The sequence below is a fragment of the Lactuca sativa genome, chromosome 1 (assembly GCF_002870075.4).
Source record: "Lactuca sativa cultivar Salinas chromosome 1, Lsat_Salinas_v11, whole genome shotgun sequence".
Lineage (NCBI taxonomy): Eukaryota > Viridiplantae > Streptophyta > Magnoliopsida > Asterales > Asteraceae > Lactuca > Lactuca sativa.
Window position 1 is genome coordinate 54,824,201 of NC_056623.2, and position 24,243 is coordinate 54,848,443.

The window sequence follows — 24,243 nt, forward strand, 5'->3', positions numbered from 1 at the left end:
TCTAACAATTACCAAAATGCCCCTGGAATGCACTAGTTAACCCTTGGTCAAAGACAAGACAAGGTCAACTCCTGACTGACTCTACTCGCCGAGTCTACCCGATGACTCGCCGAGTCCCCATGCTCAGAACTTCCCCCATCCGCAACTTATCTCGCCGAGTCACCCCAAGACTCGCCGAGTCCAGCAACTCTGAGTCCTTTCTCACTCGACTCACCGAGTCACAGCTCAACCAGAAGAAACTTGGACCTCACGACCAGACTCGCCGAGTCCAAGAATAGACTCGCCAAGTCTAAGGCTATCTTCAAACTACTTGCCGAGTTGTTCTTCCAACTCGCCGAGTTACAGTCCATCTTCAAGCAACTCGCCGAGTACACCTTTGTGACTCGTCGAGTGCCTCTAGATCTCATCCCAAACAGAACCTTCCAGGCCATGCAATTGATCCAAAACGTAGATCTAGCCTCCTACAACCCATCCATCATGTAAAGTGGCAAACTTTACGTGAATCCAAAGAGATCTAGGCATTTTACACTTTAGGGCTAGGGTTTGGGACAAGATGGCTTCACCAATCACTCAAGAACAGGGACTTTATTGCACTTAAGACCTCCTCCAATCCAGATCTGAGGTAACAACCTCAGAGATACTCTTCAAACTCAAGATACCACAAGCTAAGCCTCCCATACATTCCAAGAAGCATGAATCTAGAAGAATAACAGCCCAAGAACGAGATTATACCTCAAAAGGAAGCCCCAACAGCAATGAAATCTGAATCTAAGCAAAGCCCCTTGCTCCAAGCCTCCTAACTCTCCAAGATCTTCCTCCAAATCTCTTTTCCAAGGTTCAATTGCACTTCAATCCTTCACACTCGCGTTTCTAGGGTTTTCTGGACTTAAGGGAAGGTAAGGAGGCTGGGAAGAGGGCATAATGTCCTTTATATAGGGCTCATCCTCCGAAATTAGGGTTTTCTCCACTCAGCATCAACTCGCCAAGTCCAGCCGCCGACTCGCCGAGTTGGCCACTTACCACGCGACCAAAATCCCGACCCTACTCGCCGAGTCCACTCGTGGACTCGTCGAGTTGCCCTTTCCCAATTACACTTTTAGCCCTTCAACTTTACTCTTGATATCCCGGGATGTTACAAGGTTCTTGGATGTAAAATACTTGCTTGGCCTGCATAACAAATATAAGTTGATATTCACTGCTCAATTCGCGTTGTGGGTCGATACTTGTGAAATTATTATCATATTTAACTCCTGCGGAATCGAACCACTTGCAACAATAAAGTAGAGTGGAATATTTATGAGGATAATGCAACTCGACAATCTCTTCTAGCTGACCATAATATTTCTGCTAATTCTCTCTCCTTCTCAGTTAGAACCCCTGAGTTTTGTGTTGATCGTTGGGCGTCACTCATAAGTACCATAAACCTATCACCATTCATTATTCAAGCGGTATAAGTAAAGGCATTCGCATGTGCACCAATTGAAAGAGCCGATAAGTCCTTGTTAAACTCTGGAGATTTTTGTTTTTGCATATCATAGACCTTGTGAAAGAACGTTTTACAGAATTTGGTTTTTTCATCACTTTCAGGATGTAATGATTTAAATTCATTACATTGATGAAAAAAATATATAGATTTAGTAAAAATGGAGAAATTAAAAACAGACAATGATTTAAAAGATAAGGACACTTACACAATATACTTTCTGACATCGTAATAAGTATCAAGCACAAACTATTGTAGATGTTTTCTCACCTTTAGACTGAGATTTTTCATTTTCTTTGCGCTAGCCAGTCGACACTTAGACTGAAACACCCATAACTTTTTTTTCTTCTATGAAAACATCCTCGTTTCTTTCGATGCAATTGAATCAAGTCTCGACATATTCAAGGTACATCGAACAAAATGTTAATGCCTCTTCAGCGATATAACCCTCAGTTATAGAACCTTCCGACATCACCTTGTTTCTGACATAATTTTTTAGTTTTTTCGTATACCTTTTGAAGGGATACATCCATCTCATACATATCGGGCCTTCGCAAATAGCTTCATCAGGTAAATGCACAACTAAATGAACCACAATGTCAAAAAGCGCAAAAGGATAGATCACTTCTAACTTGCACAATATTTTAATAATGGCTGCTTTTGCTTCTTTCATATCCTTCACCGATAGTGTTCTCGAGCAAAGTTGATTAAAAAACATAAAAAGATCTACTATTGGTTTATAAATACCTTTGGCCAAAAGCCCTTTAATTCCAATGGGTATCAAACGTTGCATAAGAATGTGATAATCATGAGATTTCAGCCCGATAATGTTAGTATTGTTTTCATTCACTTTCTTACTGATGTTAGATCCAAACACATCCGACAGTTTCACATCTCTTATAAACTTACAAAAAAGAATGCGGTTAGGTTTTCTGAACGAGTATGGTAGATGGGGTTTAAGTAACTTGTTGCCACTCTTTTTCAACCATTGACTTTCCAAATGTTCAATTTTGTCAAGTCCGCCCGAGCATTTGATGTGTCTTTAGACTTATCATTCATCAGAGAAGTACCCAAAAGGACTCTCACCTACAACTTTTTCATTATGCATAAGATCAAAGTTGTGCTTCAGCGGAGAAGACCAATAATCAAGTTTAAAAAATATGCACTTTTTATACTGATTGAACTCGAAATCCTCACGATCTCTTTTAATACCAACTTGTTGAGCAGCTACTTTACCCGGTGGACAAAACAATAGACAAGCGTGTTGCGCTTCCATTTCTTCCTCACTAAACTGTCTTGGAGGGTCTCTTGTCTCGTGTTGGCCGTTATAAGCCAAACGTTTTATCCATGGATGGTCAGCATCTAAGAACTAGCGATACCCAATACAAACGACTTTATTGATACTCAGTATGAGGGAGTGTCTTCATTGCAAGTCAGACAAGCCTTTTACCCTTGTCCTCTCCAACTGGATAAACTACTACGAGTTTGAAAGTCGTTTATTGTCCAGAAGAACATCGTTTTCGTATTGAAGAATGTACATGTCGTTGCGTCTTTAGTACGTACTCCAAAACTCCACAACTGTTTCAACTCATCCACCAACAGCCTAAGGAACACATCTAAGTCCTTCCCGGGTGCTTTGGGGCCGGGAATCAACAAGGTCAACATGAAGGAGGACTCTTTCATGCATAGCCATGGTGAAATATTATAAGTGGTGAGTATGAAGGGTCACGTGCTATAAGGATTACACATGTTACCAAACGAATTAAAACCATCAACAGCAAACCCTAAGTGTACGTTTCAGGGTTCCCTCGAGAAGTTAGGATAATTCATATCGATTTTTTTCGACGAAGTACCATCAACGGCATGAAGAATCGTACCATCTTTGGATCGTTCGGTACTATGCCAAATTATATCTTTAGTTGTTTGTGTAAAATAGTACAAACATTGTAGTCTGGGGGTCAGAGGAAAGTATCGCAGCACCTTCTGAGCCACCTTCTTACCCTTTTTATTTTCATCAACCCATTGACTCTCATTACAACCTGGACACTTTTGCAACAACTTGTGTTCTTTCTAGAAAAGAAAACAGTGGTTTTTACATACGTGTATTGACTCATAACCCAAGCCTATATTTTTAAGTGTCTTTTTTGCTTCATAATGTGACGAGGGACCCTGTTTCCTTAAGGAAATGTAGTTTTCAACAACTCAAGAAGCTAATCGAATAAATTATCGGTCCATTTGTTGATCACCTTGATATGCATTAGCTTTTCTAAAAAGTCAAGGGACAAAAATGAAAATCCAGGATATAATTTTAATTGGACTTCCTCTAACATATTTTGAAATCCATCATCAACACCCCTACCCTCTGTATCCGGGTTCCGGGTTCCCTTCATCGCGGTTGGTATCGTTTTCAATCATACCCCCTTATAACATCAGCAATAACATCGGCCATATCATTACTACCTGGTAAGTCTTCTACAACCAGATGAACTGTATTTTTGTCGTGATACTTCCATATAATATAATTTGGACTAAAACCATGTTGAAGTATATGTAATTTCATTATGGCTAGTAGTATAAAATTATTGACAATACATTTGTTACATGGGCATCTGATTTTGCCTTTGTTATCGACATGTGGCTTGGAACTCTCAAGAAAATATTCGAGTCCTTTTTGGAACATGGTAGAGTTACTTTCAATAATAGTCGAGGTTTTATCAATAGACATGTTGCATCTGATGAAACCGGGACTACTATTGAAAACCGTAACATGTCTATTAATAAAATCTGGAGAGGTCCAAACCACACGTCAATAACAAAGGCCAAATCAGATGCTTGTGTAACAAATGTAATGTCAATAACTTTATACTACTAGCCATAATGAAATTCCATACACTTCAACATAGTTTTAGTCCAAATTATATTATATGGAAGTGCCACAGCGAAAATACAGTTCATCCGGTTGTAGAAGATATACCACGTAGTAACTAGATGGTCGATGTTATTGTTGATGTTATAGGAGGTGTGATTGAAAACGATACCAACGGCTACGAAGGGAACTCGGATACAGAGGGTAGCGGTGTTGATAATGGATTTCAAAAGCTGTTAGAGGAAGTCTAATAAAATTATATCCTGGATGTTCATTTTTGTCCCTTGACTTTTTAGTAAAGCTGATGCATATCAAAGTGATCAACAAATGGACTGATAGTTCATTCGATCAGCTTCTTGAGTTGTTGAAAAGTACATTTCCTCAAGGAAACAGGGTCCACCCCGGGTCACATTATGAAGCAAAAAAGATACTTAAAAAGATCAGCTTGGGTTATGAGTCGATACACGTATGTAAAAACGACTGGTTTCTTTTCTGGAAAGAAAACAAGTTGTTACAAATGTGTCCATTTTGTAATGAGAGTCAGTGGGTTGATGAAAATATAAAAGGTAAAAAGGTGGCTCATAAGGTGTTACGATAGTTCCTATGACCCCCAGACTACAACGTTTGTACTGTTTTAGACACATAGCTAAAGATATGATTCGGCAAAGTACCGGGCGATCAAAAGATGGTACGATGCTTCATCCCGTTGATGGAACTTCATGGCAAAAAATCGATATGAAGTATCCTAACTTCTCGAGGGAACCTCGAAACATACACTTAGGGCTTGTTTTTGATGGTTTTAACTCGTTTGGTAACATGTGTAATCCTCATAGCATGTGGCTTGTCATACTCTCCACTTACAATATTCCACCATGTCTAATCATGAAAGAGTCCTCCTTCATGTTGACCTTGTTGATTCTTGGCCCCCAAAGCACCCGAGAAGGACTTGGATGTGTTCCTTAGGCCGTTGGTGGATGAGTTGAAGCAGTTGTGGTGTTTTGGCGTGCGTACTAAAGACCCAACGACATGTACATTCATCAATATGAAAGCGATGTTGTTATGGACAATAAACAATTTTCCAGCTCGTAATAGTTTATCCGGTTGGAGCGGACAAGGATACCAAGCTTGTCCGACTTGCAATGAAGACACTCCCTCATACCTAGTGTCATATAAAGTCGCATATGTTGGTCATCTTTGGTTCTTAGATGTTAGCCATCCATGGAGAAAAAGTTTGGCCTATAACGGCCAACACGAGACAAGAGACCCTTAAAGACAATTTTTTGAGGAAGAAATACAAGCGTAACATGATTATCTATTTTTTCGTCCACCGGGTAAAGTAGCTACTCAATGAGCTGGTATTAAGAGAGACCGTAAGGATTTTGAGTTGAATTGTTCTAAAAAGAGCATATTCTTTGAACTTGAGTATTGGTCTTCTCAGGAGCTGAAGCACAACTTCGATCTTATGCGTATTGAAAAAATGTGGGTGAGAGTCTTTTTGGTACTTCTCTGATGAATGATAAGTCTAAAGACACATCAAATGGTAGGTGGACTTGACAAAATTGAACATTCGGAAAAGACAATGGTTGAAAAAGAGTGGCAACAAGTTTCTTAAACCCCATCCACCTTAGGGATGGCAAAAAAAGCCCGAACCCAACGGGGAAACCTGAAACCCGATCATTTCGGGTCGGGTAACGGGTCGTTATCGGGTTCGGGGCAGGGAGTGGGTTATCCTCTCCCCAACCCGCCCTGCCCTAATTATATATATATATATATATATATATATATATATATATATATATATTCGAAACCTTTTCATGTTAATTGCACGCGTTCAAAGATAAAATAATTATCGTGGACAATCTTTTTAGTTATTAACAATCTGGTGTGAATGGTCATTTTTTTATGTTTTGACGTATTACACTAAACTTAAATTAAATAGTTTTTAATATAACGTCCAGTTTTATTTTATTAAAGTGATGCATCATATTTTTAATTTAAAAGAGATGCTAGAACATGTATTTTTATAAGATATCGGGGTACCCTAAAACAGAATAAAGATTTCGTTATGAATTATTGTAAACCCGATAAGATATCCGAAACCCGACGGGAAAACCCGAAACCCAACGGGGCACCCTGATAAGATACTCGAAAGATATCGGAGCGGGTTTTGGAAACCATGCCCCTCCCCGAACCCGCCCCGTTGCCATTCCTAATCCACCTTACTCGTTCATGAAACCTGATCACATTCTTTTTTGTAAGTTTATAAGACATGTGAAACTGTCGGATCGGTTTGGATCTAACATCAGCAAGAAAGTGAATGAAAACAATACTAACATTATTGGACTGAAATCTCATGATTATCACATTCTTATGCAAGGGCTTTTGGCCAAATGTATTTATACACCAATAGTTGAGCTTTGTATGTTTTTAAAGCAACTTTGCTCGAGAATACTATCGATATGAAAGAAGAGAAATTAGCAATTAATAAAATATTATGTAAGTTAGAAGTGATCTATCCTCCTACGTTTTTTGACATTATGGTTCATTTAGTTGTGCATTTACCTGATGAAGCTATTTGCGGAGCCCGTTATGTATGAGATGGATGTATCCTTTCGAAAGGTATATGAAAAAACCAAAAAACTATGTCAGAAACAAGGCGGGGCTGGAAGGTTCTATAGCTGACGGTTATGTCGCTGAAGAGACATTAACATTTTGTTCGATGTACCTTGAAGAATTCGAGACTCGATTCAATCGCATCGAAAGAAACGAGGATGTTGTCATAGAAGAAACAAAGTTATGGGTGTTTCAGTCTAAATGTCGACCGGCTAGCGCAAAGGAAATGAAAAATCTCAGTCTAAAAGAGAGAAAACTTCTACAATGATGTGTGCATGATAGTTGTGAAGAAGTCAGAAAGTTAATTGTGTAAGTGTTCTTATCTTTAAAATCATTGTCTGTTTTTAATTTCTCCTTTTTTTCAAAATCTATCTATTTTTTCATCAATGTAGTGAATTCAAATCATTACATCAAAAAAGTGATGAAAAAAAACGAATTCCCTAAATGGTTCCTTCACAAGGTCTATGATATGCAGAAACAAAAATCTCTAGAGTTTAACAAGGAGATAGCGGCTCTTACAATTGGTGTGTATGTGAATGCCTTTACTTATACCGCTTACATAGTGAATGATGTTAGGGTTATGTTACTTATGCATTACGCCCAACGATCACCACAAAACTCAGGGGTTGTAACCGAGGGAGAGAATAAGTAGAAATATTATGGTACTTATGTAGTGAATTCAAATCATTACATCAAAAAAGTGATGAAAAAACGAATTCCCTAAATGGTTCCTTCACAAGGTCTATGATATGTAAAAAACAAAAATCTCCAGAGTTTAACAAGGAGATACCGGCTCTTTCAATTGGTGTGCATGAGAATGCTTTTACTTATACCGCTTTCATAGTGAATGGTGTTAGGTTTATGGTACTTATTTATGATGTCCAACGATCAACACAAAACTCGGGGGTTCTAACTGAAGGAGAGAATAAGCAGAAATATTATGGTCAGCTAGAAGAGATTATTGTGTTACATTATCCTCATAAGTATTCCACTGTACGTTGCAAGTGGTTCAATTCTGCAGGAGTTAAATATGATAATAATTTCACAAGTATCGACCCACAACGCGAATTGATCAGCGAATATCAACTTATATTTGTTATGCAGGCCAAGCAAGTATTTTACATCCAAGAACCATCTCGAAGTGATAAAAATGACAACCAACAGTAGGTTGTTGAAATGTTAATCATATAAGATTTTGGGGTCTACCGATGAATGGTGTCGACCATGATCCCATTGATAATATCGACAATGATTCCACTGATGATGCTCTTAGTAATGTTTCTTCTAATTTCACTCTTTCAATCGAATTTAGCTAGTATTTTCAAAATTCTCAATCGGTTGAATATGATATTGAAGTTGGTCCACCAACGGGTATCATCAATAATATGTCTGACTGTGAGACCAATTATGATGAGGAGGATTCTGATTATGATAGTGATGTGTCACCAGACATTGAAATGTCTGAGGCTGAGAATAAATAAAAAAAATTTACATTTGACTAGTAAAACAAGGTTTGTATTTGTTGTAATCATATCATATTATGTGTATGTGTATATATATATATATATATATATATATATATATATATATATATATATATATATATATATATATTCATATTATGTTATAATTTTTCAAGATGTCATTTTTTTAGATTGCATTGCTGCATCTTATGGCTGTTGTGATGGGTCATGCATGTAACAGTAATGATGAGCCACCACATTCATTCCATGGAGGTTTTCTGGATCACCAGATCGATGGTAATTAAGATTTATTCTATTTCATTGTATTTCATATTGTATGTATATAAAAAATTATTTTGACTAATATTTATTTTATGCAACGGTGCCTCCAAAACGAAGAGGCCTGACAGTAAACAAAAAAATGTACAAGTTATTTGCAGCTAACGACAATTTTCCTTTGATGATAATATTTGACCTAAATACTCACATTCCAATTTGGAAGTATACAAATGTTTCATTCGGGAGGTTGGGAGCTATATGTGGCGCGACATCGGTTTCGATAAGGACACATGGAAAGAAGTTTCTGAAGCTGAAAGGGTTGACATGTTCGAGTATCTTTCGGTAAATTATTTATAAATTTATATGTTTAATTTTAATTTAACTCTAATTTCTTTATTTTTTGTAGACGTGGTTAAATTTTGGAGCATTTTCAAATGATCCCATGGCTTCAGTTTATTGGGCGTCACTGAATAATCGGATATGTGCGCGGTATAGAAGCCGCAAAAATATTGCAAATCGTTTTACTGGTTTTGAAGGGGATGTGGAGGCAGCAAGGGCTCAGGCCCCTGGGGTATGGATCTACAGTGTTGGAGTGATGCTATTGACCACTTCGTAACAAAAAGCATCAAAAACGATCCAATGAAAAGAAAGAATGTCGGAAGAAGCAAGTAGTTAAGAATCGTGGACGAACCTGCAGCCACAGTAGTGCTTGTTTTATGAACATAAGTTACAATAATGCTTATTCAGTTATAACATATTTTTTAATGTTTATTCAAGTATAACATATTTTGTAATGTTAAACAGATTTTGTATAGACTTGAAGCATTTCATCGTGGGCATGTGAATAAAAAAGGGGAATTTGTTGATCCTTTGGTTGAAGACCAATATGTAAGTTATTGTTACTTAAAAATGAAGTAGATTGTTTTTTTTTTGTTGATTTTAACGTATATTGACAATATTTGTGAAATACATAATGCCTTAGTTGTTGAGGTTGCTTTACAGACTCATCACATAGCGACTCTGGTGGTGATCCAGACTCCATTGATTGGATCGCAATATTTGAGAAGGTGTTAGGTGCTCAAAGGGGGCATGTGAGAGGCATTAGGCTTAAACCTCCTTCTACAACGGATACAAGTGTTCCATCCCAATGGCAGTCACAATCACAAGTACCACAATCAACACAGGTACTTGTTAAATTCTTAAAGAATTTGGTAGTTTTGCTATATTGTTAAGAACTTGATGCATTTATAGTAATTTTTTGTGGTTTATTAAATTGTTAAAGACTTAATTGATTTGGAGGTTTAATAGTTTGTTAAATTGTTAACGACGTAATTCATTTGGCGGTTTGATAGTTTGATAGTTTGTTAAATTTTTAATGACTTAATGTGCTTGTGACTTAATTGTAGGATGTTGATGTGAATGTTTTTCTTCAAAACCCGGCGTTTGTGACGACAATTGGAGATATTATCCGCTTGTTTATAAACAAAGTCAACAACGAGGAAAACAACAATGGGGAAGACGAAGACACACATTATTTCTTGTTTTATGTTATGGATGATGTTATTTTTGATTTATTAGATAGTTTATGTAATGTGGTATATTTGATGTTTTATGTAATGTGGTATGTATTTTTATCAAATTTGCATTTTATAATATATATATAAAAAAACTAATATCATAAATAAATTGTTTTTTTCAAAAAAAATAAAAAAAAATAAAAATAATAAAAAAAAACATTAGCAGCGACACATTTATGGACAACATTGACCAATTGCGATTGAGTACTGATTCCGGGAGGAGTAGCTGGAAAAACTCCTATCGGTGGACGGAATATCAAAAGAGACGACGCCAATAACGACCACATAAACATTTAGCGACGACGAGTATTACAGACGACGCCATTTGCAACGACAAACGAATATTAGCTACGAGGTAATAGCAACGACATAAAGGTATTAGTGACGACACAGGGCATCAATTGTGACGTTTATTGTCGTCGCTAAAGGTTAGGTTTTTTGTTGTGACTCCCCTCCTTTTTGTTATTTGATGAATTTTCTCTTTCTTTAATCTTATCTTTGACTTCGATTCTTGTGTTCTTATCAATCCTCACATCTCGCTATGCTCAACAAGATTTATTGAAATCATTACCCAAAAATTATAGATAGGTCCAGGAACACTTTTCCTCTCAATAATTTTGACAACCCGTAAATTCTATATTGTAAAAGTTAAATTTGGTCAACTAAATTCAAACTTATCAATCAAAGGTCAAACCTATTTCTTTCATTATCTTTTGGTTAGATTAGATTAATGAAATGAGTGTGTTTAAGCCTAGTATTCTAAAGTGTTGTATGATAAGTGAGAAAAACCTTTGGACCGAGGCTTCGGGCCGAGAACAGCCTTCGGGCCGTGAACCTCGGTGGGGGTCGTGAACCTCCCATCCCTATATATATATATATATATATATATATATATATATATATATATATATATATATATATATATATATATATATATATATATATATATATATATATATATATATGAGTTAGGCTAATTTTTACTTCACTTCTTTACTACTGACAGAGAACTCTAGCCTTCTCTCTCAAGATCATCAACCGTAAACACCTTTTTCCCTCTCAAATATCATCCTCTTCCTTTTCTTCTCAAAGGGAACTTGCTTAGGACCTTCACTTACTCATCAAAACTTCAAGATCATTGGGCCGTGAACCCTTGTTGGGCCGTGTGTAACGCCCGTGTTTCTAGGCTGGGCATTAATGATGATATAATAGTGTAAGTTAACCTTTGTAACCCGTCTTGAAATAATAAAGATGTATTATTTCAGTATTATGTGTTTTGTGCTTAATTGTGTGACTTAAACGAATTAAGGATAAAAATAAGCGTAAAAATGAAATGTTAGATAAACCCTATATCTATGAAGGATGTGGTAGTGATCGTGGCAAGGTTTCCGAATACATAAAGAATGCCGAAATCCGAGTTATAATGAAGAAGTTATGACCTGTCGAAGTTTCGCGACAGAACCAGCGCGACACTGCGTGACGTAAATAGTAAATTTACAAAAGAGCGATATTTAGCCTTAGTGATCTAAACGAAAGTCGTAGAATAAGCTAAACCGAGAGCGTGCATAAGAAGAACGTCTAAATCTGACTTCGTATGAGGAAGTTATGATTTTTCGAAGTTTCAACTTAGTAGTATGCAACCCAAATCTCAAAAAATAGAGATCGAGTGATATTTGGCCGAAACAATCTAAACAAGAATTGAAGATCTCGTCAATAGTAGTCCAACGGTAAAAAGACAGTCGAAAACGGATGTCCGATGAAGAAGATATGATTTTCTAACGGAGTTTTCCTGTCCCGGCCTAATAAATATAATATAATAAAAATAAAAGTCAAAATTAGCCGACGGAGTCTAAACGAAAGTTGTAGAGCATAATCTCACCTACACGTGGATATAAAGAACTTCAAAAACAGATATCGTATGCGAAAGTTATGAATTTCTGAAGTTTGAGGCACGCATCCCAAAGTGGGAACGCCCTGTGTTTGATACTTGGCTCCGGAGTGGCAACGTCGATGCTGACTCAGCGGATAAGGGATAGGAGCGGAACCCCGCTCCTACGCACTGCGTTCGGGAACTCACTGCGTTTGTTTGGGCAACGCACTGCGTTCGCGGCAGACTTCACCCTATAAATAGATATCAAAGTGCAACCGTTTGTGGTTGCCAAATCTCTTCTCTCTCACCCTTATTTCATCGATCTACGTGAAAATTATACCCCCGAATCCCCGGTATCACCCCGAGACCCAAAGCAAGTCCCGAAGCCCCGAAGATCCCGAGAAGTAAAGTTTCCGAGCCGAAACTCTGTCCACGAGAAGCCTGGTTTTTGTGAAGATTTCCCGGTTTCACCGAAGAAATACTACTCTTAGAGCTGTAATGCTCCCCGATCATCTTCTGATCAAGTGAGTGTATATTCCCTTTCTTCTAACACATAGATATGAAGTATCTGTTTTAGAATACAAGTTACGTGTGTATAAATATACATGTATATATATGTTATCTGTTTATTTGGGATGAGTGTTGAATGAGTATCTTATCAGTTTTTAAGTTGCATATGAATGCATATGTATGTTGTTATCTACAAAAATATTAGGTAGAACTTGGGTAGATAGTTGATGTGTGATAAATTGATGAGAGGCCTCGATGTGATTGTGATCTAGTCATTTAGCAGAATATGGATGACGACCACAGACTCTTTCTAGATTGTCCTGTGGAATGACGGCAGGCTCATAACCTGTAGGTGTTGGTGAAGTTGAGTGTTCATTTGTTGTATTCTATCCCCCTCATGGTTTCCTTAGGACATTTATTGTTGAGGAAACTCCTTTGCAGTAGTGTCCGTCTCGATGAAAATCCTAGATTAGGTCCCTTGTAATAGTTATTGTCATAGGGACGTAAAGTGAGGATAACGGGAATGTGTAATCGGGTTATTGTTGGTTCGTGAAATTAAATATAATTATTTATTGTGGGTTGAAAACCCTATATGCTCACCAGGCTCCCAAAGCCTGACCCACTCAGTTTCTTTGTATTACAGGTAATGGCGCGAGAGCATAAGTTGGGGAATTTGTGAAGATATTTTTGTTATAGACCAATAGTTGTATATAACTATGTAAGGTCTATGTTTTATTGTTTATGATTTTGTGTCTGTATCGGAACATGACATCCCGAGTTTTGATATATAATGAAAATACATTTCTTTAAGAAATGCTTTAATAAATCTTATTTTATCATGTAATGTTTTGGGGACAAATTCCGCAACTCTGTTAAATCAATGGATTTACTCTGAAATTATTTTAAAAGCATAAATGAAACCGATCTTTTCTGGCCGTGATTTTGGGGATGTCATACCGTGAACCCTTCTTGGGCCGTGAACACCTTGCAGCCTCCCATCTTTGCTTCTAACACTTCATTTGTAAGCGTTTCTTGCATCCTAGGTTGTTTCTCAAATGCCTTAGAGGTTATAATTGCTAATTGAATGTCATTATGTTGCATAAATTGCCATTTAGGACTTGTTTTGTCCCGGGAACTAGCTTGTGGAGTCAAACCACCTATATCAAACATCCTATATCGAACTTTCATTCGAATCACCCCCACAAGGTGAGTTCATACCCCTACAAATTACAGTTTTAAACACTTTTAAATGCTTTTTAGGGGGAGAATACAAGTAAAACACAATGGAATTATGTTATCATTGACATGTGAAAACAAATCAAAGGATTTCTTTATGCTTATAAATGTGTTAACCATTACATGTGAAAACATTAAACAAAGGGATTTCTTATACTCAAAAACTTGTTAAAAACACTTTAAAACTCTTTTGAAACTATTTTAGATTGTCGTTTATTATCAAAATCATATTTTTGTATATCTATTTACGTATAAGTATGCTTTAACAGACTTAAGACTATTGCTAAATACCGTAACTCCTGTTCCTTGTTTGGTTGTGGGCTTAGGGTAGGATCACTAGTCCAACTAGTCAGCTACCCGCGCAATGCGGCGGGCGATGAATAAGAGGAAGGAGGGTAGAATATGTTTCTTTCAGGGAATAATTTTACAACAATAAATACACCACAAAACGAATTTTCTTTTGTCCAATGGTTTTCTTTTCGATGGACGGTGAATGTTGTAACATGTACACTACATATGCAACAAGCTCTAGTTATATGGCTTTAGGTTCTACTTATTCGAGTAAATGTAGAAATTGAATGATTGATAAAATTTGTTTTGTTGACCTGGTCATCTATCCTTTTTAAAACATGCTCAATAAAAGATGGGTGTAATAATTTTACTTCCTCAAATAATATTAGAAATTTGAGCCACTGTTCTTTATCATTGAATGAAATTAAGATATACAATACGCTATATAATATTCAATTTAATGATATTTATAACATTTTAAAAAATCTAACTATATTTTCAATTTTTTTCTTTTTATATGGTGATGATTAATTAGGAGTATTTGCAAAACCAAAAGACTAATTAAATATACATACGAAATCAAATTGATGTAGTTTCTAATACAAATGATCTCAAACGAAGTCAAACTCTTAGAAGTTCTTATTTACTAAAAAAGAAATCGTTTAACAGTCAACACAATACAAATTGTAAAAAAATTTTCTGAACGCACCCAAGCTTCAAAATAATACACCATGTTCAACCGAAATATTACATTTATTTTATTGAAATATGCCATAATAATTTATAAAAATCAAACATACACTTACAAGATCTACCAAAAGACATTCTTCAGTCCCAAACCACAAATTAACCATATTTTGTTGCCAATGCCTACGTATTGTGTCATTTAACCTATAAGAAATTCATGATAGAATCACATAAATTAGATACCATTTTTTTAAAGCATGCTTTGATATTCATGGCACTTGCAAGTAAAAGAAAAGGAAACCAATACTTTGTGAAGGAATCTCAATCGAACACTGAGGACTAAACCTGAAGATTCTTATTGTAGATAATTAAAAGTGTATTAATAATGGATACGCGGTTCAATAGAAAAGGAATATGTAATATAAATTCAATTTGTTTTATGTTGAGTTTTTATTAATAGCAAGTAAATAAGAAACAACAAGCATCAATATGTTTCCACATAAGTTTTGGCTGTAAGTGTTGTGGAATGGTGGTCATGTTGGTAAAAGTATCATATAGACATGATACAAATAAAAGTATTACTTTGTATATTCAATCCTAAATCCAAAGGAAATTACAAAAAATAAAACAACTAATTTGTAATATCATTAAAATCCTATATGATGTACAAAGTGTAAATAGGAACATTTTGAGTAACAAATGATCTACTAAAGTGATCAAATGAGCTACCTGGATTTATGATACTTTTATCGGATTCAATTTGCATAATTTATATCCATACCTAGAAACAAATACAAAGATAAAAATAATAAACTTCATCTTATAATCAATAATCAAGAAAATGATTAAAAAAAAAAAAAACCTTGGTGTACTTGTAGTTTCATATATAAGTCAATCATATTAAAAAAAAAAAAAAAAAAAACAAATCAAGCATACGAAGAAGTAGAAGCATAGCCATTAGAAAAGTAAGCAACTATGGATCCATGAAAACTGTAATCAAAGGAGTGATAGACTACTCTAAAGGTTGGTTTTGACCATTTTGAGTGTAAGTTGTATCACGTAAAGGCTACATGGTAAATACATGAAATAAGAAGATGAAAAAGAAAATTAGAGTACCATGGTATTACATGATGCCCATTGTTCACCTTCGGTAGCTTCCGTAACAAAATAAGTGAAGGAGATACACTTATTTTCCAAATAAACTATGAAATATAAACATTCGATAAAGAATAGTAAATCCATTAACACAAAGAAAGCCATCATATCCTAAAACCCTCATGATACCCTACGCTTACATGATACTAATCTTCATATATGATTTCCATTTTAGTTGAATTTGAGATATAAAACAAATTCTCAGTTAAACAGTATACCTACAAAACTGCATAAATATTAAACATGGAAATATAGAAATGATGGTTGGTGTAGCACTAAAATCCAAAGACCATCCTTACAAAGATTGTGTAGAGGTCTTGTGATATTTTTTTCTCATTGGTATCGCTTCTGTTCTCATGTTTTCCATCTGTAATGATAGGGGAACTGTTTAGGTTGGTGGTGATTGCTAATGGGATGGTGGTGAGATAAATCAACCACGGTTCTGGTAATATATATGGCCATGAGACAAAGCAATTGTGGTGCTGGTAATGTCAATGTTGTTCAACACCAGTTTTTCAGATCTATTGCCACATACTGTCATGGTGAGACAAAGCAACAACAACAATGTTGGTGGCATAGAGGAAGAGCAGCGAAGCGTGTGGTTGTGGTTAATTAGGCAAAGCAACGACGGCAACTTTGTTGGTGGATAAGAAAAGCAGTGACGGTCATGGTGGTTGTGAGGCAAACCATCGGCGGCCATATAGGTGTGAAGGGGCAGAGCAACATATCGATGGTTCTCCATAGGTGTAGCTGCGGAAAATTAATAATTATATTTTAGGGTTTGGAGATGAAAGTTGTTTGACATTTAAACTATATAGCATTTTAGGGTTGTACAACATGTAGTAAGATTTATACCTCTTAAAATTCAAGAAACACCAAATATGCCTTTATATAATAGTATATATATATATATATATATATATATATATATATATATATATATATATATATATATATATATATATATATATATATATATATATATATATATATATATATTTGTCAAAATATGGCTAACTCACGATGGTCAATGTCATTTGTTTTCCCCAAATGGAGGTTGGTGGGTGATATTTGCACCAAAAATAATTATTTTAATGGATAACTCTTTAAAAAAAATTAAAGTTTGGACTTTGGACTATAGTTATCAAATCAGATCCGATTTAATGGACGACTTCAGCATGCAGTTCAAACTCATAAATGCAGTAATCAATACTGATGGAGCTCAACAACCACTTCATATTTCTCACATTTTTCATGACTCATAGAATGCAAGATTTCGTGCACCATTTTCTGTCGATTCTTCTTTCTCTTGTTTTCTCAAAACCTCTTTTCTTTATTGGATAAGTACTTGTTATTTTGCAGAGACCAGCCAGAGTACCACTACCGGATTTCATAAGGTATGTTTTGCTGTTGCTACATTTGCCATAACGTTGCTCTGAAATGTTTGTTTTTATATGACCGGCGGTAGATCAACTAATTTAACATCATGTTTGACTTCATGTTATGAATGATTTTCTTTACGAGTCCCGTAAATACATCAACACTTGTATTGTCCATTAACTGAAGGTGTTGGGTTGAAAATGAATTGGAACACGTTTGTGGAACCGATTATAACAAAAAAATATGCTTCCAGAAATTATGGCTTCTTTTATTTCTTCTATAGTGTAAAGAGAAAGAAAAATTGAAAAGAAAAAAAAAAAAACAAAAAAGTCTTCTATTAGGAAATAAAAGTGGGTATTATATATATATATATATATATATATATATATATATATATATATATATATATATATATATATATATATATATATATATATATATATATATATATATATATATATATATATATATATATGTGTGTGTGTGTGCAAAGTTTAGAAATTTTCCTTTATTTAAAATGGTCCCTATATCTAGCATGTTAGTCACATTTAACCAAGAGAAGTGAAGGTACTAAGAGAAATTGGATTAGATTTTATAGGCTCCTGGATATGGCCTTTGTTAGAAAAGCAGCCACAAATTGTTTTTAAAAGAAGCCAAATCTGATGTGTTGAGCTACTATATATCCTTACTAGGTGTGAGACCCGTATATTATACGGGTTGATTTAAAAAATAATTAAACTTAAAATATAAAAATAAAATATTTTTTAATGTATAACTTTAAAATAAGAAAGAAAAAAACGTATTTATTATAATTTAATATCATATATATGATATTTAATACTTTACATATATAACTATATGACTTTAACTAAAAATGAAAACAAACCAAAAATTGACAAGCGATAATATTTATTTCAAAATTACCACAAAATGACACGTGTCAAATCTCATGAGAGAATGACAAGTGGCAAAAAACCTTCATTTATTAAGGAAGATTTATATAAACATCACGCACAAAAGTTTGCCAAATTTGCAATTGCTAATTAGTGGTTTATTTTATCTTGTCCATGCTAAAAGTTGCTTCCTACGATGGGGCTAAACGACTTTCTGGCTCAATTAGTATGTCATGAATTCATTTAGCTTCTAAAATCAAATCCGATTAGGTATTAATTAAACTACTGATTAGTTTAACTATCTCTTGTCACAGTTATAACAAGAACTTGAAAGTTATTGAAATAAATGTTTGTTTTACTTTTAGATGTCTTACTAACTTGTTTTTAATTATGATGATCATTTAAGACAAATATAATTGTAATGATAAATACTACAGCTGTGCAGGGCAATAACAGGTTGTTCCAATGGTTGAGCTGAATGCAAAAATCCGGCAGCATCCTGCACCACCAACACCACCACCACCACCACCACAATCACAGTTGCATAAAAAGCTTCCTAGTCCAGAGTTTCTTTCTGGTAAGTTCTCCGTATCATTCATACAACAAATCCTACCAACAAAACCCTTGCATTGGATTTTTGTTTAATATTTAATATAATATCGGAAATTAATACTTAGATGACAGAAGAATAGACTTCAATGAAATTTGTGTTCGTCTGTGCAAAGCATCGATTAAAGGAGATTGGAAAACTGCGGAAATCATCATTCAATTGACACCAGAACTTTTATACTCTAGTATCACAGAAAGATGTGAAACAGCGCTTCATGTTGCAGCATTAGGCGAAAGCACCACTTTCGTAAACAATCTTGTCAACATGATGGAAGTCGAACACTTGCTACTTCAAACCAAAACCGGCGACACTGCCCTCTGCTTAGCAGCTGCAGCTGGAAACGTGAAAATGGCAAAAATCATGGTGGCTAAGAACAAAAACCTGCTCACAATCCGTGGTAGTGAAGGATTGGTGCCACTTTGTGTCGCTGCATTTTATGGGAACGCTGATATGGTTCGTTATCTCTACAAAAAGTCCAACAGAATGGAAGGGTCTGAATGGAAAGCCTCGACAAAGCAATGGCTTTTGTTAAAGTGCGTTGAGTTTGATCTCTTTGGTAAGATATATATATACACACACCATACACACAATAATTAAAAACATGTTTGAATAAGAGATGTTGGAATCTTTTGCAGATGCTGCACTTAAAATATTGGAAAACCATTCAGACCTCGCTCAAAATGGGACCATACTCGGAGTTTTGGCTCAAAAGCCTTATGCTTTTTACGAACCACAAACACATAACATTTGGAGAATCGTCAAGTCAAGTAAGTATCTATTTTGTTATAAATGGTCTTCAAATTTTTGTAATTGTATTTCGACTAGCTACAAGTTTTATTAATTGATTTGCAGGCATTTGTTTAAAGGTAGGAGCTGATGTAGGGGAAAGCCAGGCTATGCAAGTACTAAGAAAGATTTGGACAAGAGTTGTTGAAAGGCCAAAGTCTGAAGTAGATAATATACTCAGAGGTCCGGGGACTGTGATTAATGGAAGGGTGACGTATTCGTCTCATATATTGTTTGTTGCAGCAGAAATGGGTAACACCGACTTTGTACTTGAGCTCATTAGTAAATATCCTGATCTTATATGGAAGAAGAACGAAAATAAACAAAGTATATTTCACATTGCTGTTTCTCATCGTAATGAGGGTATCTACAAACTATTATATGAGATAGGATCAATGAAGGATATTATAACTCGTTTCACAGACACAGATCGCAATAATATGTTGCATTTAGTTGGTAAGAATAGAGTGAAAAATCGACTTGAGGATGTCTCGGGAGTAGCTTTTCAAATGCAACGTGAATTACAATGGTTCAAGGTACACATTGTATATCTTCCATCCATATGTTAAAAGTAAGGGTGGATGACATTTATAATCTCATGTATATTGTGTTACAGGAGGTAGAGTCTATGATTCCTCCTTTTTATAGAAAAGAGAAGAACAATGATGGGTTAACACCACTTGAATTATTCACCAAAAGCCATAAAGATCTAGTGTCGAAAGGTGAGGAATGGATGAAAGGAACAGCTAGTCAATGCATGGTGGTTGCTGCACTTATAGCCACCATCGTGTTTGCAGTTGCTTTTACAATTCCAGGTGGTTACAACCAAAGTGATGGCTTTCCTATGTTTCGCAAAAACGGGGTCTTCATAGCGTTTGTCATAGTGGATGCCATTTCTTTAATCTTATCTTCGACTTCAATTCTTGTGTTCCTATCAATCCTCACATCTCGCTATGCTCAACAAGATTTCTTGAAATCATTACCCAAAAAATTATTGATAGGTTTAGGAACACTTTTCCTATCAATAATGACCATGATGGTTGCTTTTAGCATCAGCTTCTTCTTGCTATATGAAGAGAAGTTAATCACGGTTGCAATTCCAATTAGTGTTTTTGCTTTTATACCTATCATTTCATATGCTACACTACATTATCATCTCTTGATGGATTCGTTTCACTCAACCATTAGTTCAAGACATCTTTTTAAACCACAGAGACGACGACTTTTTTCATACGAGAATCCAAGATTGTAACTTTTGTGATTGTTTTAATATGAGCTTCCATTTACATAGTTTGATATATTTGTACTTGATGGATATTGGATATACGTAGTTTAGAATTGTTTCTATCGTGTAAATTTTATTCCTCCCACATTATCTAGTTTAGTTTTATGTTTATTAAAATCTAATTTTCTTCTTGTTGTTTCAGTTGCATAGAATAGATATATAGTTATTATTAAATTGCTATTTTATGAGTCTCGAAAGTATAGTCACACGTAAGTATTGTCAAACATACTAAAAGTGGATATAACACAATCAAATTTACATATGCAACCAATATAACCAATCCTAAAAGTGATTATGGTTGAACACTTTTTACAAGTTCAACAACATATGGTGTACAAAAAAATAATAAGTAATAAATAAAAATACTTAACGTAAATTACCCTGTATAATGAATCAAGAAGTATCAAGCATAAAGCTTGAAATATGCATTCCATAGCCATTTAAACACAAAACGTTGACAACATAAACACATCAACTTATATATGAGACAACAAAAGAAACATACACATTATAGAAATAATAGCTAGTTTAAAGCTTCAAATTCGTCTTAATTTTCATCTGAAAACACCAGAAGTAGTCTTTACTTGAGTCTGAAGAAGGTAGTGAAGGTGCATCTAACACCTTTTAGGATGACGTGGCAGTCATCCATATAATAGCCAATGATTTTTGCGTATTTCTTTACTTCCCATGGAAGCAAAGTGACACCAGTGTAAGTCCCATCCATGAAAACCATGAGAAAGATATAGTTATCAGTTTTTTCACTAGGGAAAGGGAAATACTCATTACAGTTGCATAACCTTTTGGTCAACACTTTTCTGACCTCACCTGGTTTGACCCTAATGATCATCCGGTATCGGTCAGGCCGGGCAGGTGGAACAAACACTCGAATTTCCATATCTACTGCTGCCCTGTTTTCAAACACAGTCACCCTGCCTCCCATTTTGCCTTAACTGTGTGTATGAGTGTGTGTGTGTGTGTGTGTGTGTGTTTGTGTGTTCGTGACTTATACTAAATCAAAGAGGACAAGTCACAATCCGTGTAGAAATATTTTATCATTCACTGATGCTTACTTTTTGTTGTTTTTGTTTGTTTGTATCAATTGTGAGTTTCCAGGAATCTTCCTAGGAGAGGACCTACTTTTTATAAGTGGTTAAATAGTAACTAAAAAAATATTCTACTATAGAGGCAAATTTTTAATTTTTAATAGTGAACACAAATGAGTAAACTCAATTTTTATTATTGATTTTATTATTGAAGTCTTTGTGCTTGAGAACTCAAAGTTCCATCTTGTAGCATTGAAGTTTGGGAAACACTTGCATAGGGTCGAATTATCAATTAAGGAAAGTGAACTCTACACTCATATCTAACAATTTGTATATGTAATATTTAAAATCGTAAGAGACCAAATGCTCGGGGGACACTAAAATCAATAATAAAAATTGGAGAATGTGAATGAGGTGATATGATTCAAGGAGGTGGAATGATTACTCTCATAGAAGTTGTAATCAGGGAAGATAAAGCAAAAATGAACAGAATAGTTTGGATTTATGAATCAAGTTCTTCTCCTCAACATGTCACATGTGCTATACTATCAAGATCGCATTGAACCTTTATTCATAGATCAACTTTTTGTATAATATTTTGTTTAGCATGTATCGAACACACACACAAAAAAAAAAAAAGTAAGCATTTAGGTGATGTTTAAGCCTGGATATAGTTATACACTTATACTATACTCATGATTTCCATGTAACATATAATACAAGGCAATCATTATGTTCCAGAAAATAAACGATTTCCGATTCATATAACTATGTGTTCATGTAATCTTATCTGAGGAAGTTGGAGATATCATTTTTCAACAATCAGTAGAAGAACACAAGATTCTATGAATTCTATCCCCAATAAGAAAATCCTACAGAAATGCAAATCATTTTCATGGGTTAAAAAACTGGAATAGATAAGATCAGATGCAGAACCAATCAAGGAGATGCATAACCATACACAAACATGAAGAAATTAAATAGTATATCAATTACATTCAGGCTATTTTTATTCAACAAAACACACTACGATAAATCAATTTTCCAGATAAATATACCTTGGTCTGTTTAGATCGGGGAAAACGGCTAGACCTCTACAGATAATCTTTGTGTTCTACAGATGAAATCTGACGGAGTCAACCCAAGCCAAACCCAAAAAACCCATCTAATCTTTGCTCCGATATCTTCTGATAGCAAACGATTTTTGCGTAATATTTAGAAATTTGTACCAACTATCGTGTAAAAGTTACAATGAAACGAGATAAAAAAAAATTACGCAAAAATCATTGGCTACAGCAGTAATGGAGGCGAAGATCGGAAGAATATGGTATGGCGTGGACTGACGCCGGCAGGCTATTCACGAATTCTCCGATCGCCTCCCACCGGAAGGTTCAGATCGGCGGAGACATTAGTGAGACTGAGATGGGGTTTATAAGGCTGAATTTAGTTTTTCCGAAACTAGTCCCTGAACTATTTGTTAATGACATATTTTGTTTTTTCAAGATTTATTTTTACAATTCCAGTATTGTTTTTGGCTACTTTGCAACAATCAACTTCCATTAATCGAAGATTAGAAAATTTTAAGGAATAAACTAGATTTATTATTATATCTATGAAATCAAAATATTTAAAATATCCATCGATCAATAAAAGATCCCAAAGTCATCAAGAGTAGATGAAAACCCACCAAATTCCAAAAAAGATAAATAAACAAATATGAACAAAACCCAGCAATCACGATCACAATAACTTTAATATAAATACTCATAATCTTTTGTCATTTTTATGGAAGATAAGTAACCATCGTAAAAAATAGATATATTGATTCGTATATATATTTTTTATACACATCATTGCTCCATTTTAAAAGGAAACGTGCAAGCCTGTTCCCGTGGTCACCATCGAATAAACCCACACGCCATGGAAAATAAAAGTGTTGAAATACCGCAAGTAACGTTTTTTGTTACGACTATTAAGGTTTAAATATTACTATTAATATTTTCTTTTATCAATATTGCAGTACTTACTTCTTATTTTATATTAAACTGATTATTTATAATAATTAAGTTAATTTTAACTACAAAAATATAATATGTTTTTATGATTAAGAAAAATAAATATCTAATTGTTTAGATTTTAAACTTGTTACAAAAAAACATTTTCACATTTGTGGGTCAATCGTTAAGTGGGTCCAACCCACGTGGGCGAACTATGAG

General features: G+C 34.8%; 1 protein-coding gene and 2 long non-coding RNA genes across 7 annotated transcripts in view; 2 read left to right on the forward strand and 1 right to left on the reverse strand.

Annotated features, from left to right (window-relative positions):
• Positions 1-10,377, forward strand: part of LOC128125850 (uncharacterized) — a 29,378-nt gene extending 19,001 nt beyond the window's left edge. For 2 of the 4 annotated variants that reach the window (XR_006189932.2, XR_006189930.2), the window contains exons 3-5: positions 9,111-9,592; positions 9,707-9,888; positions 10,111-10,377. This is a non-coding gene — a long non-coding RNA (uncharacterized LOC128125850). Of the gene's footprint in view, positions 1-8,645; positions 9,047-9,110; positions 9,593-9,686; positions 9,889-10,110 lie in introns of those variants that run through there. The other 2 variants (XR_006189933.2, XR_006189934.2) reach the window with 2 other exon arrangements.
• Positions 10,378-17,239: 6,862 nt separating this feature from the next.
• Positions 17,240-21,055, forward strand: LOC111911581 (ankyrin repeat-containing protein ITN1). 2 transcript variants are annotated; one of them, XM_052770453.1, is made up of 6 exons: positions 17,240-17,427; positions 18,741-18,880; positions 18,981-19,469; positions 19,549-19,680; positions 19,766-20,235; positions 20,316-21,055. In XM_052770453.1, the coding sequence occupies exons 2-6, from the start codon at positions 18,769-18,771 to the stop codon at positions 20,949-20,951; spliced, it is 1,839 nt and encodes a 612-aa protein (XP_052626413.1). In that variant the 5' UTR covers positions 17,240-17,427; positions 18,741-18,768; the 3' UTR covers positions 20,952-21,055. The 2 variants fall into 2 exon arrangements, with proteins under 2 accessions (XP_052626413.1, XP_052626414.1); XM_052770454.1 differs by having other exon boundaries at positions 18,749-18,880.
• A 318-nt stretch (positions 21,056-21,373) lies between these two features.
• Positions 21,374-24,219, reverse strand: LOC111911596 (uncharacterized). The gene is made up of 2 exons (XR_002856918.3): positions 23,086-24,219; positions 21,374-22,899 (listed from the first exon to the last, which is right to left on the reverse strand). It is a non-coding gene; the product is annotated as an uncharacterized LOC111911596 (long non-coding RNA).
• Between the last annotated feature and the right edge of the window lie 24 nt (positions 24,220-24,243).

What these genes read in the sequence shown, in the direction of transcription:
- LOC111911581 (XM_052770453.1), top strand. Translation starts at nt 18,769, where the DNA reads ATGGTTGAGCTGAATGCAAAAATCCGGCAGCATCCTGCACCACCAACA. An exon ending in TAGTCCAGAGTTTCTTTCTG is followed by an intron (nt 18,881 to 18,980) that starts GTAAGTTCTCCG and finishes ATTAATACTTAG; the next exon opens with ATGACAGAAGAATAGACTTC. An exon ending in GTGAATTACAATGGTTCAAG is followed by an intron (nt 20,236 to 20,315) that starts GTACACATTGTA and finishes ATTGTGTTACAG; the next exon opens with GAGGTAGAGTCTATGATTCC.